This window comes from Rhineura floridana, chromosome 6, assembly GCF_030035675.1.
Source record: "Rhineura floridana isolate rRhiFlo1 chromosome 6, rRhiFlo1.hap2, whole genome shotgun sequence".
Classification (NCBI taxonomy): domain Eukaryota; kingdom Metazoa; phylum Chordata; class Lepidosauria; order Squamata; family Rhineuridae; genus Rhineura; species Rhineura floridana.
Genome location: NC_084485.1, coordinates 76,694,627 through 76,708,928, shown reverse-complemented (window position 1 = coordinate 76,708,928; position 14,302 = coordinate 76,694,627). Strand labels below are relative to the sequence as shown.

The window sequence follows — 14,302 nt, the reverse complement described above, 5'->3', positions numbered from 1 at the left end:
GACTGTTCTCCATTATGACTGTATTTCACTACTTTACTCCATTAAAATGTCTGTTTTACCTAAACTAAACTTTTTATTTCAATCCATTCCAATACTAATCCCTAAAGACAAACTAACAATTTGGCAACGACTTATTAACAAAAGCCCAGATAAATTAAAAATACTCTCTACAGGTCCCCCAAGAAAGGTGGTCTGGGCATACCTAACCTGCAACTTTATCATGATGCATCTCATCTAAAAAACATAATACCTCTGCTGCAAACAAATCTTGACCTGACATGGAAAGAGTGGGTACTTCCTTACAGGAAGCCAGAGGTCCCCCATTTGTGATCCACATGAAGAAAAAACTAGATGCCATAACTAACCCATTTTTGAAAAATAACAATTTAGAAAAATTGGCACTCAAAATTACCCCCCCCGATTTCACCTTTGACCCCTATTCTCAACCATCCAGTTTTATGAAAGGAATAAATTCCAGCAGTTCAAAGATTGAGAAAAGGCGGATGTCTATGGAGTTAGGCACTCTTATATAGGTAGACATCCTAAAACACCTGACCAACTGAAATGCCAGCTCGAGGAAATTAAAGCATCCTGTTTTCAACTTCACCAAATTCACAATTTCATCACTATGCCAATTATCAAATAGCAAGTGGTGAGACCCCTGACTCTCTTTGAATCTTTCCTTGCTCAACCTTGGGGAAGTAGAAAGCAGACACTCTCAAAGATATATGGCATATTATTAGAGATAACAGTAGGTTCCTCTACAAACCATAAAGCTCCTTGGGACGAAGACCTCTGTCAAAACATTAGTGAATCAGACTGGAATGGTATATGGACTACAGTCCCTTTCAAATCTGTTTCTTCTAGGATCCGTGAAAATGCACTGAAGCTGATTCTCAGATGGGACCTCACTCCTCACACCCTACAGAGAATGAATAACAAGCTCCCCCCCTTATGTTGGAGGGGGTGTGGGGAACGAGGTACATTTTACCATACGTGGTGGTGCTGTGCATTGATCGTTCCCTTTTGGCAGGAAGTGTTTAATGAACTCAACAAGATTACCAATCAATCCCTACACCTTGACCCATCATTGACTTTGCTACTCGTCTTTGATGAAGTCAATAAAGTCATACACAAAACCCTGACAAGCTTTCTTCTTATAGCAGCACGACTGGTGATAAACACTTGATCCGCACATGATCCATAAATGGTATCAGGAAATATGGAAATTAGTGCTTATGAAAAAACTGCCACATAGTTTAAAAGAAATGAGACAAGAAACAGAAGCAGGTAAGTTCTATGAACAATGGTACAGCTTTATTGTACTTGTTCGTCAAAGTGATGGGGCTTGCAAGCCTCCAGTGTTGCATGGTCAGATCTGGCGATCCACATTGGGATAATCTCTGAAAAATAATACAGGAAAAATGGAAATGGACTGTCTTCAACTCGATCCTGACTTATGGCAACCCTATGAATAGGGTTTTCATGGTAAGCGGTATTCAAAGGGGGTTTACCGTTGCCTCCTTCTGAGGCTGAGAGGCAGTGACTGGCCCAAGGTCACCCAGCGAGCTTCATGACTATGTGGAGATTCAAACCCTGGTCTCCCATGTCGTAGTCCAGCACCTTAACCACTACACCACACTGGCTCAGGATAACAACTAATTTAATTCATACTTACTTCCCTAGAGCATTATACGTATAACTACCCTTATAGATAACTGAACTATTTTCTCTCACTGTTGTGTAAGTTATATCTGTTTTGTATTCTGTTCTATCCAACACCAATAAAACATTATTAAAAAAAAAGCATGTTACTAGCAAGTGAGTGAGGGGCTTTTAAAAATACTTTAAAAGCAAGAAAAATACTTCAGCTGAGATGGCCCCTTGTAACTTTTCAAGTTAATTAACATATGCCAATCCCTCTCCTGATAAATTTATATTAAGTTTCCTGCTCCAGAGCGCACACAAGCGGGACAGGTTTGTATGTCTGTTTCAAAACTTCATTTTTCTTTCCTAGGAGAACTGAAGCCTGAAGTGAAATCTGACCCTTAGCAATCTGTGGCTGTCAGAACCTGACTTTGCTAAGGCCTGAGGACATCCAAATGGGCCCAGTTTGGCTCAGCCCTAGACCAAATCCAGTGCATGGTCCTACTTTTTATAACTGATGTTTGTTCTAGTATTATGTGATTTTGTTAAAAACAGTGACACCCTGATGCTTCTCTGCTCTTTTTTATACATAATAAAACATTAAGATATCTAAGAAGAAATTCTGTTTGGGTCAATAATGGTGATTTAAGATTTCAAATGATAGAAGTTATCTCATCACAACTGAAATTGATGCTCAACAAACCAACTTTCAACCATATTGTTTTCAATAACATTTTATCCCATTGCAAATATCAGGGGCTATTCCAAATAGAGACAGCTGATATAGCCTCTCCCGATACGAATCTGCCCGTACACTGCGTTCTACATCGAAGGCCCTCCTCCGAGTTCCGACTCACAGAGAGGCTCGGAGGGTGGTAACAAGAACTAGGGCCTTCTCAGTGGTGGCCCCCAAACTGTGGAATAGTCTTCCCGATGAGGTGCACTTGGCGCCGACATTGCTATCTTTTCGGCGCCAAGTTAAAACCTTCCTCTTTTCTATGGCATTTTAATCTAACTTTAAATTTGTTTTAAGTCTGCTGTAATTGATTTTAGATTTCTTATTCTTTTATATGTTTCTGTTGTATTATATTATGGAATTTTATTGTATATATTTGTACTCTTTGTTGTACACCGCTCAGAGAGCTATGCTAGTGGGGCGGTATAAAAATCTAACAAACAAATAAATAAATAATAGCACAGTGCGGAGGAGAGCCTGACTGGGAGCCCAGAGTCTGTGAGTTCAAATCCCTGCTCATGTCTCCTGGGTGTCAAGGGCCAGCTAAAGATCACCCCCACACTGAGTGGCTCAGGGGTTACGTGCCCTGCTACCTGTGCAGCCATGGGCAAGCTGCATAGTCCCAAGGAGCCCAGTTGCCCCCCAGCTGACAGTTGCGGACAAGGAAGGGGCTGGCTTGTGCAGCTGTGGCAAGCTGAGCAGGCCCTAGCCAGCTGGAGTGCACTAGCCTCAGAGGGATGGTAAACCCCCTCTGAATACCACTTACCATAAAAACCCTATTCCTAGAATAGCCATAAGTCGGGATCGACTTGAAGGCAGTCCATTTCTATTTTTTCCCCTCTCATTCCAAATAGAGCAGGCCCGGGCAGCCTTTACTCTGGCGGCATCTAGTTTGCTTTTCGCTAGAACGCCGAAGTCCAACAATCGGAACAAAATAGCGGCTCAGGAAGGGAGAACAAAGGTATCGTACAGCAAAGTACCTCGGAGCGCATCCGAAATCCAGGAATGTCGTTCAGTATCAGAACTGGCTCTCACACACCAATCTATTCTCTCTCTCCCCCCTTTCTTGATTTGAAGCTCTCTAATTGAGGAGAAAGAAATGAGTTTTTGTTGACTCTATTATTAAGCCACTGGGAGTAAGAAACCCTTGCTAATCTACGCGTAGATCAGTAGGAGATCTATCAGCATCCCGATCTAACCTTGGAACCTCACCATTCGAATTACAAGTTTAAATTTTCTAGCTAGTAGAATGAGAGAACAAGCCTTCTTTGTAGTATATTGATACCACCTGTAGAGCCGAGTGGAACTATTTCATAGCTTGTTACAGTTCTAGAGATTCTTGTCTACAAAGACCATCTAGCTCCCCGAGTTTTCCGAGGCTCCACCCTACTACTCAATCAGCACTATACCTCTACTTTCTTCCTCTGTCTCTAAACGGCCACGGCAGGAGAAATCACGTGACTAATTCACCCTCACGTCTCGCGAGACCTGCTCGTCTAATTCCGGCGGAAGGCGGAGGAGGCATGTCCTTTCCCTTTCTGGCACGAAGGCAAGATGAGGTGCGTGTTCGTTTTGTCTCTGGGCCCTTGGGTGGGAATCCGTCGCCATCCGCACTTTCAGGGCTCTGTTTTGCAGGCCCTGGTGAGGCGAAACAAGAAAGCGATTTGGCGGAGCAAATATTTAGAAGAATGGGGCCTGGTACGAGAGGGTGGGGTGGTTCGCCGGGTGTAGGTGTAGGGATCCCTTGCTGCGTTCAGGGCGTCCCTTTCTTAGGGTGTGTTGTTAATACCGCTCTCTGTGGATGAGCTGCCCCTTACCGCGCTCCCCCTCAGTAAAAAGGTTGATTTCTCTCCTCTCAGTATCTAATTCGATTCCGTATGGAATCTGCATAATTTACTTTGGAACACATAGGTACACCTACTGGGTATTCCGGAGGAATACTTCCTCCGGGAGTATTCCACTTAATCCAGGCCTTCTCAGTCTCTGATATGACAGGAAGGTGTTGGGAGAGACAAAGCCCCCTGCTAAGGGGTCGCGGGTCTGATCTGCCAGCTTGAACTCATAAAATCCTGTATACTGTGGGAGATCATGTACAGTATACATTGTAACGTGTGATACAGATTGTGTATATGTGCACATCCACTTAATTTCCCCTCAAAAAAGGGGGAGAAGGAGAAGTCCACTACCTGGGTCCAGCAATGTGGTTTTTCTGGAATCTGCTAATTTCCATTGCTTTGGAAAATTTTCTGATGCCCTAGCATTTGCTGCCCTGAACTGTTTTGGGAGGAAGGATGGGTTATACATTTAAATAATAATTTAATTGTGCTTAATAAGCAAAGCTAAAAAATTTAATGCTGTCCCATATGTATTTGCAGTTTGCATCCACATATTGTTACTAATGGAATTGTAAAACAATTATTTTTCTTAGAAAGATAAAGCACTGGAAAAAAATTTGCCCCATGTTACAGCCTGTGTTGCATGTTATCATGTACATGTAAGGAGAGATGCATGCACCCATTTCTCCATTACATATTTAGGATCCTTGTCTAGAGATGTAAAATTTCCAGAAATTTTGAAGCGCTCTACGTTGGGCTGCCCTTGAAGATAGTTCGGAAACTACAGCTAGTCCAGAATGCAGCGGCCAGACTACTGACGCGGACCAGAAGGTCCGCTCATATAACACCTGTTCTGGCCCGTCTGCACTGGCTTCCTATTTGTTTCCTGGCTAAATTCAAAGTGCTGGTTTTGACCTATAAAGCCCTACACGGCATGGGACCGCAATACCTGGTGGAACGCCTCTCCCAATACGAACCTACCCGTACACTGCGCTCGACATCTAAGGCCCTCCTCCGAGTCCCATCCCATCGAGAAGCTCGGAGGGTGGTGACCAGAACCAGGGCCTTCTCAGTGGTGGCCCCCGAATTGTGGAATAGTCTCCCCGATGAGGTACGCCTGGTGCCGATGCTGCTATCTTTTTGGTGCCAGGTGAAACCCTTTTTATTCTCCCAGGCATTTTAAAATGTATTTTAATAATTGTTTTTATAGTGTATTTTAAACAGTATCTTATTGTTGTATTTTGATGTTGCTTGGTTTTTGTTCCTTGTTGTTTTGATTTTTGATTTTGTTATATTTACTGTATTTATATATTTTGCTTGTTTTATCTTTTATGTACACCGCCCAGAGAGCCTTTTTGGCTTAGGGCGGTATATAAATTAAATAAAATAAATAAAATAAAATAAATAAATAAAAGATGGAAACTTTTGGAAAAATTGAAAAAATGCAGTATTAGAACTTTTTACAGATTGAAAGGATTCTCCGTGGCGCAGAGTGGTAAGCTGCAGTAACGCAGCCGAAGCTCTGCTCACGGCTGGAGTTCGATTCCAATGGAAGGAGGAAGTTGAATCTCCGGTAGAAGGGGTCGAGGTCCACTCAGCCTTCCATCCATCTGTGGTCGGTAAAATGAGTACCCGAAATACGCTGGGGGGTAAAGAAAGGCGGGGGAATGAACTGGCAATCCCACCCCATATATACGGTCTGCCTAGTAAACGTCACAAGACGTCACCCTAAGAGTCAGAAACGACTCGCATTATTAGTGCGGGGACACCTTTACAGATTGAAAATCACTTTGGTACTTCAGGAACATCAAATGTAATTATGTAAAAGTCAGTTTGGCATGAAATTATCACATCTGGTATATTCAAAGTACATTTTACTCAATTATTACAAATTGAATTTACATTTTTAAATTTTTACTTTTTTTGTAACAAATTGTTCTACCAGATCCTGAACGGTAAGGAACCCTGAACTGTAAGGAACCTCTTTCATTTTGCCAGTTTATGAGGAGCAGGCAAAAAACAATAACAAAAAACCTGACTATCAATATTAATAACAAAGAAAATTATTTATGTCTCCGCTAGTCCTCCACAATGTCAAGCAGACATAAAGCATCCATTCCCATAAAAAGAACTGAGAAAAAGGGGAGACCAAGATTCAATCAAACACTTTATTCATCATGCTAAAATAAAACGTTCCATAATTCATTTTTTTTTCAACTTTCCCAAATTTTTTTTTGGGGGGGGGAAACAAAAAAAGCTTCAACCCACCCCCGAAAAAACGGTTTTCCCCCTGATTTTTTCTGGTTTTTTCAGGCCTTCACATCTCTATCCTTATCTAGGGAGTATGTGTACCAATCCAAAATACTATATTGGACCTGAAGCCTTAACTATAAGATGAAGTAAAACCTAAGTACTCATTTATATGTTCTTTTTCAATGCCCTTTCAATTTGTAGTAGAATATTTGGTGCATTGTGCAACCTAGTGACTGAAAAAATTATACTTCCAAATACATTCTTGCCATTGCTGTCTTTGTGGCAGCCAGGAGAAAACTTTCCATGCTTTGGGTGAAAATGGGGAAGGTGCATGAAGAATTCATGCTGTCTGTTACCCGTCTTTCCACAGCTTTGACAGTACCCAGACCTCACTATTTTGGGAGGTGATACAAGACTTATTTAGGTACTCAAATTCTCTCATGCATAATGTGTTAACCATCCTGTGTCGGTGATTCAAGTGGTTCAAAGTCTATAAAGGGTTACTAGATAGCAATACCTTGATTCAAGTCATTTCTACGACTTGGGCAAGATTTCGCATCCCTTCCTTGGTCAGATGAATGGCAGAAACAGGAGTAGTTCTTATTTCCAAATAAGGGCCCACAGGTAGATACTGAACACTGAGCATGCCAGAGTGGGTCTTTTCATTCTTATTATCAAATTTCACCATTGCTGAGGGAGATAGCCCTCAGGTTACTCCTCCCAGCATGGTCAGTGGTTAGCGATGATGAGAGTTGTAGTCCAGTATCTGGATGGCCACAGGTTCCCACTTCCCCAGTCTACAAATAATGTGCCCAATATAGTTATTGTCTCTTTTTTCTCAGCAGCAAGGTCTCCCGAGACACGCTGTACGAAGCTGTGAAGGAAGTCCTTCAAGGGAGTCAGGCGAAGACACGCAAGTAAGAAGTTTCCTGTACCTTGTTATTCTGTGCCGCTCATGAAAAATACAATTTTAGCTGAAGCAAGAATATGTAGTGGGTTTCCTTCCAGCCTTAAATGCCCAACTCTGAAAATAGAAGAAAGTGGCCACTTTGTACATAGCTTCTACCCATGGAGAAGAGGAGGAATGTGGCTTGGAGGGAACATGGCAGAATGATTTTTGTACCTTTTGCATAGAGGGAGATGCAGAGCCTAGCAGAAGCTTGTGCACCTGTCCTCTTCCCCACTCCCTTAATCAAGAGAGGAGCAGAAGTGTGACCTGGGAGCATGTGGCTAGGCCCTGGGGCAGGTGCTAGCACGTGGCTTGCAGCACCGCTGGCTCTCTATTCACATTAAAATGGGAAGGTGCATCCCAGTGTCATCTTGGCAGTATAAAGAGAGGCTAGCAGCTGCCCAAGTGCCTCTGTTATCCCTTTTCCTTTCTGCAGGTAGAGGGCAAAGACACGCAGAGCATGGAGTGGGGCACTTGGGTGGCTGTTAGAATGAGAAGGCAAAGTTGAGGGGAACAACATGAGCTGCTTCCTCAAGGAACCACTGCAGCAGCCTTACTTGATACCTTCTTGGTGGAGAGGAAATCAAGAAACAGGATAGGAGGCTACTCAAATAAGAATAGCGGGTTGAGTGATCATCCCCTGTGGTTGTATTTGCATTCCTGAATTAAGGGCTAGAAATTCTTTTTTGTGTATTTTATAGGTGTTTCTGCTTCTTAAATATGTGGCTTATCCTAGGAGGAGCCACCTTAAATTTCTGTAGTCTGCACTACACTCTCGTTCTTATATATTTTGTTTAATATTTATAAGCCACAGTGTTATAAGAAATATAACAAGATGGCGTACAACATGAAAATACAATATTACAATAGTAACATCAGTAATCAACTGCATGCCAATAAAATGGTAATAAAAATTCAAAGGCCTTTCTGAACAGCATAGTTTTAAAAAATATTAATTCCTGGCTCATTTCTGATTTTGCTCAAGAATGCCCCTTCTAAGAGCAGCAGGTTCATAATCATTTCCTTGGGTAGAAATTAAAGACAGTAGAAGCTCCACCTCTCCTTTGCCGGCTGGAAGGAAAATGTAACTAAAAAAACTTACCTGATGCTGTGGGTCCAGGATCAAGAATAACCAATGCCAAATCACCAAGCGGTAATCAAAGTTACATAGTTTCACTGATTGAAAACTGGGATTCTTGGTAATTCACCATATGATTGAGCTGCAGAAGTTAGGAGAGCATGCGCATCTTGTCCACCCATTTCCCAAACAGTACTTGGGTGTACTGCTTAATTTGTCTCAAAATGTACTTAGGTCCATTTTGTGTGCTACTGGATTCTCCTTAATTCTAAGCCTGACCTTTTTTAAAATTTTCCTGTTTCTTTAGGTTCTTGGAGACTGTGGAGTTGCAGATCAGTCTGAAAAACTATGACCCACAAAAGGACAAGCGTTTTTCTGGCACTGTCAGGTTTGGTGTTATTCTTGTACCACCCAGCCTTCAGCCTGCATCCCTCTCCCTGTTACTACAAGGCTCTGAATTCAGACTACCTACTCTGCAGCATGTTGACTGCTAAAGTACATGGCAGCTGGGTGTAATGCTGACTTGCTTGGGTAGTTCAGATCCCCCTGCTGTAAAGTGGGTGTGGCTGGACGGACCCTTACCCTGGGTCTTAAAACATGAGGGAAGGTGGTGAAGCTCTTCTGCTGATCTCACCGATCACTTTAGGAAGCCAGATTAGACGCTGGTGGGTGAAGACATACTAGCTGGCTGTGGTAAGGCTTCTCAGCTGTTGCTCAGTACGTCCCTTTCATGTTTCATGTCCTTGGCAGAAATGAGATGGCTATTGGTGATGCTCTCTTTCCCTTTATCAGGCTCAAGTCTGCTCCACGTCCTAAATTCTCAATCTGTGTATTGGGAGACCAACAGCATTGTGATGAAGCCAAAGCTGTTGACATCCCTCACATGGACATAGAGGCTCTGAAGAAACTCAATAAGAACAAGAAGCTAGTGAAGAAACTGGGTGAGCAAAATTGGGAAGGGGCCTCTGAAGCACAACATCTGTGAATAAGACTCTGCATGTAGGAGTACCTGGGGCATGCCACTATGCAAGTAGTTAAATGTGGTGTAGGGTTAAGAGTTCTTTTGCTTCTCAAGCATAAACATGCCTTCACTGCTTTCCTGTCTCTGGGTTGTATCCAATGCTGTCTGTGCACAGAACAGGCTTTTACTTCTGCAAAGGGGCTTCATTGTCTTCTTCCCCTTATGGCCCTCCATGCACCTCCATTACTTGTTCCACATGGTTGGGGGACCTTCCAAAACAGATTTTGGATATGTACTGGGGAGGAGAGGATATTAAAATCCTGTTGTGCGAGCAAAAGTGCCCAAGCAACATTTTTTTTGTCTTAATCCAGGCATTTCTGTCCCACATGTCACTGTTTTGCTCCTTCCTTTCTAAAGTGGGGAAACAATAAATGGAATGGTTTAACATGGATGAACCAACACTCACGGTTTGAGAGAAACAAACAATGAGTGCTGGTTCACAAATAATGGGAAAGCCAGCTGCTCTGTTGCTTGTTTTCGTGTTCTAGAAATTGAGGAGTGAAGCCGGAGCTGTTAAAGCTATGGGCAAACATGGCTTCTGTATTGGGGGTAATTTGTGAATCTGCCTTGTGTTGTGTAAACAGCTTACCTGACAGCGATGAAGCAGGCATGCTCAGAAATCTTGCTGTACACACACAACTCATCACACAGCCCCTTGGATTGGAGGCTTTGTCTTATGGTCTGTAAGGTAAACATATGATCAAATAGCTGGAAGCCAACTGAAGAATATTGAACCCAAATTGTTGCCCTTAGAATCCAATAATATATGGTTGGTTTAGTCCCTGTTTTCTTTGAGTTGCAGGTTTTAATCTCAGGTTTGAATTTCCCAAAAAAATCCTAGGTGCTTACTAATAATCTATTCAATTGGTAGCTTTTGAAGACATCTGTACTTTGTGCTTTTCAAGCTTTTAAGGTGAATCTCAGATGGTCTTGCTACTATGTATTAATCTTTCTATTTTTTTACAGCCAAGAAATATGATGCTTTCCTGGCCTCTGAATCTCTGATCAAGCAGATTCCTCGAATCCTGGGCCCAGGACTGAATAAAGCTGGCAAGTTTCCTTCTCTACTCACTCACAATGAGAACATGGTAGCAAAAATTGATGAGGTCAAATCCACAATCAAGTTTCAAATGAAAAAGGTATTTTTTATTCTGATGATGGAAATTGAATGAGGCCACAACACTTGGCAGTCACCTTTGCTTGACTGGATTGCTGGTATTTTCTTGAGTAAGGCCTGTTCCCAGATATACAAATCTGGCTTGTGGGTGGGTCAACTAGGAGAAATCTTTAGTTGTATAATGAGTAGGGTCCTTTGGATGAGACATCTTGGGTAGATGGCTCTCTCAATTAAAATTGGTGGAAAGGAGGGGTGTAGGCAGAAGTAAAAGAAGGAAATCCAAAGCCATTCAGCTCTTTTAGTTTTATACTTTATTGCATTTCCATGACAAGTTACTCATGCCTATATTAAAAATAAGAGTTCTTTACTACTGTGACTCCTATTAACATAGAAATTGTTACCAGCTATCTCTCTGTAACCTTTTATTTTCTTCCCAGTTCTTCCAGATATTTATTTCTTTCCAGTTCAGTGGAACTTTCTGTGGCCCTGCCTTACCAGATAGTCCCGACTAATGCTTTTAAGTCTCAGTGATCTAAGCATGTGCTCAAAAGCCCTGCTGAATCGGGCAAAATTAACTGGAAGCTACTGGAGGAGAAATAATCTAGGCCATCTCTAGCAAAGTAGCCACAGTAAAAATAGAAGGCTTGAATATTTAGCCTAAATTAGATTAACTCCAGCAGCACCAGAGTAGTGCCCACAGGTACTCTCCAGCACCTCCTTTTAGTGCCCATAAAAGGTATCAGTAAAAATCCACAAGAGACTGTTCTTCCTGCTTAGTACCTGCTTGCACTTGCTCAGCCTCTCCTACATGAAACATGCTCCCTTAAACCTCATTCAGATTTCTTTGGATGCCTATCCTCCCAAAATATTCTGAACACAGGTGCAAAAAGCTACTTTCTGTGAATAAGTACAGTGGTTCTTCACCGGGCTACTTTTCCCCGGTGATGTGGTGGTAGTCCTGTCTCTTTTCTGCTCTTTCAGATATGGCAGCCATTTTGTTTTATGCCATGCCCCCATGACAGCCATTTTGTGACTGGCCCACTGTGATCACTAGAATTTGCTCCCTAGTAACTATTTTGGAATTTAGCCTGTGTCAGCCATTGTAGTTTGCTGTATAACAGAACTGGGTACTTAAACAGTATTTTGTTTTTTGTAGTGGCTTCTGTTTTTATCCTGATAAACTAGCATGGTACAGACCGAATTAACTCTCATTTTTAAACTATTCTTGCTTAGGTGAGGCCTTGCTCTGTTGTGCTGTTTTTTTCCACAGGTCATGCTACTAAAACTGGTGGTATTTGGGATAACAAACGGCATGGCTTTTCCATATGTTTATTTTCCCCACCCTTTGCTCCCCTTACCTTGAAACAACTGAATGAGTGAATATTTTCCTGTGTTCTCTCAGGTGCTCTGTCTGGCAGTAGCTGTTGGCCATGTAAAGATGACTGAGGATGAGTTAGTCTACAACATTCATCTGGCTATCAACTTCCTGGTATCTTTGCTGAAGAAAAACTGGCAAAATGTGCGGGCCTTGTACATCAAGAGCACCATGGGGAAACCCCAGCGCCTATACTGATGACAATATAATTGTTTTTGACTACATTAACTGAGTGTGTGGCTTTTGGCTTTATAAAAGTCCTAGTACCTGGAATATCGGAATAGTTCTCTACTTCTGTTAAGCTGAGATTCCCCTGCATGCTCACAGGTTGAGAAGGGAATACACGCATTTGAACAGACCATCTTGGTTATCTTTCTAGAGCCATGGCACAAAGATCCTAAGTAGTGTGAGAATTGGGGGGGGGGGGGCTGGAGCAAAAGTTAAGAGTAGAGGTTGACCGAACTTTCAATCTAATGGGACTGAGGCATCACAGGCTGTTCGGTCAAAAAACATAGGAGAATGGGGTGAATGTAATGTCCCTAAACACGAGAAGCATTTGCAAGGGAGGCTGCACAGAGAAACAACATGGCACATAAAGATAATAGTACCCCACATGAACAGATGCGGAAAGAGGTCAACAATCACAGAGCTGTAAAGAAGCACTTGAGAAGGATTTTCATGATATCTCGTGGTTCAAAGCAATGGACCAAGTAATCCATGTGAAGCCTGACCACAGAATAAGGTGTAAATACTGCTACGTGTCATCTGCACATGATGGGTGATGCCTGACTAAGTCATACTCTGAGTAGAGCCTTTGAAATAAATGTACTTAAGTTTTAATGGGTCTACTCTGAGTATGATTAGCGTTAGCTATTGCGCTATACTTTTGTTAATATGGCCTAAGATTGCATTAACTTTTTTAGCAGCTGCATTGTACTTCTGGCTCATGTTGAGGTCAGTGGGTAGTATTCAATGCTCGAACTATTCAGAATAGACCCATTAAAGTTAATAGACATGACCAGCTTGGGTTCATTGATTTTAGTATGTCTACTCAGAGTAGGACTTAGTTGAATGCAGCCGGCTGTTTCAGTTGGTCAAGATCGCTTAATCTTGATTCTGTCTTTTATTATGTTAACTATGGCTCTCAGCTTTGTGTCATACGAAGATTTGATAAACATTCTCTCTATGCCCTCATAAGAGTTATTTATAAAGATTTTTAACAGCATTGAGCCTAGGACAGAGCAAAATTGCAAAGTATAACCAATATCACTAATACCATGAGTTAATATAAAGATGAACTTGTTATATCAGTAGGACTTTTAACATTTGAGATATGCTTCCATTAGAATTAATATGGCCAGTTTTCAACCTGGGTGTCTTGAAGACCGCATCCTCTGAATTCAGGCCAGTGACTACTGCTGCAACATTGTTTCTAATCCAAGTACTGAAGTGGCTGGCCGACATCACAACAATTTGGATACATAAATTCTAATGCAATAGTACATTAGGTACAAACGGGGGCACTGCTCTCCCCTTCTGCTCTGGCCACCATCCTCATAAAATACTGTATGTGTGAGGTTTAGTTTGTGACTAAAGTCTCTTCCCCCCAGTTTTAGGAAGAGAAACCTTCCCATGCTGCTTTATATGAATTACAGTATTCTGCTTTCCTATATACAGTTAGGTCTCTGGACTGTTGACACTAGTTTAGTGTGTGTGTCTGTGTTTAAAAACGTGGCAACTATAATAAAACTAAAGTAGTTGTCTTTGGGCTCACCCTACACACATACAGTGCCTTGCACAAGTAACCAGACCCCTGACCAATGCTCTCATATTACAAAATTACAAATGGTACATTGCAATTTTGTTCTGTATGATACTATATTTTGAAATACTGAAACTCAAAATCAATTATTGTAAGGTGACATTGTTTTATGTTGGGAAATGTTTGTAAGAAACAAAAAAAAACATGTTGCTTGCATTATTCAACCCTCACACATTAATATTTGGTAGAGCTACCTTTCACTGCAATAACGGCTTTAAGTCTTTTGGGGTAGGTATGTACCAGCTTTGCACACAGTGTCAGGGATTTTGACCCATTTTTGGCAGATTCACTCCAGGTCGTTCATGTTGGTTGGACATCACTTGTGGACCGCAATTTTCAAAGAGCACCACAGATTCTTAATGAGATTGAGATCAGGACTTTGACTGGGCCAGTGTAGGACATTCACCTTTTTGTTCTTGAGCCACTCCAATGTTGCTTTGGCCTTGTGCTTGGGATCACTGTGTTGCTG

The 14,302-nt window shown here is 41.9% G+C and overlaps 1 protein-coding gene across 1 annotated transcript; it reads left to right on the top strand.

The window, feature by feature from the left end:
- Positions 1-3,841: 3,841 nt before the first annotated feature.
- Positions 3,842-12,239, top strand: RPL10A (ribosomal protein L10a). Its single transcript, XM_061632496.1, has 6 exons — positions 3,842-3,942; positions 7,317-7,388; positions 8,806-8,886; positions 9,291-9,439; positions 10,486-10,658; positions 12,039-12,239. The coding sequence occupies exons 1-6, from the start codon at positions 3,938-3,940 to the stop codon at positions 12,207-12,209; spliced, it is 651 nt and encodes a 216-aa protein (XP_061488480.1). The 5' UTR covers positions 3,842-3,937; the 3' UTR covers positions 12,210-12,239.
- Positions 12,240-14,302: the final 2,063 nt, after the last annotated feature.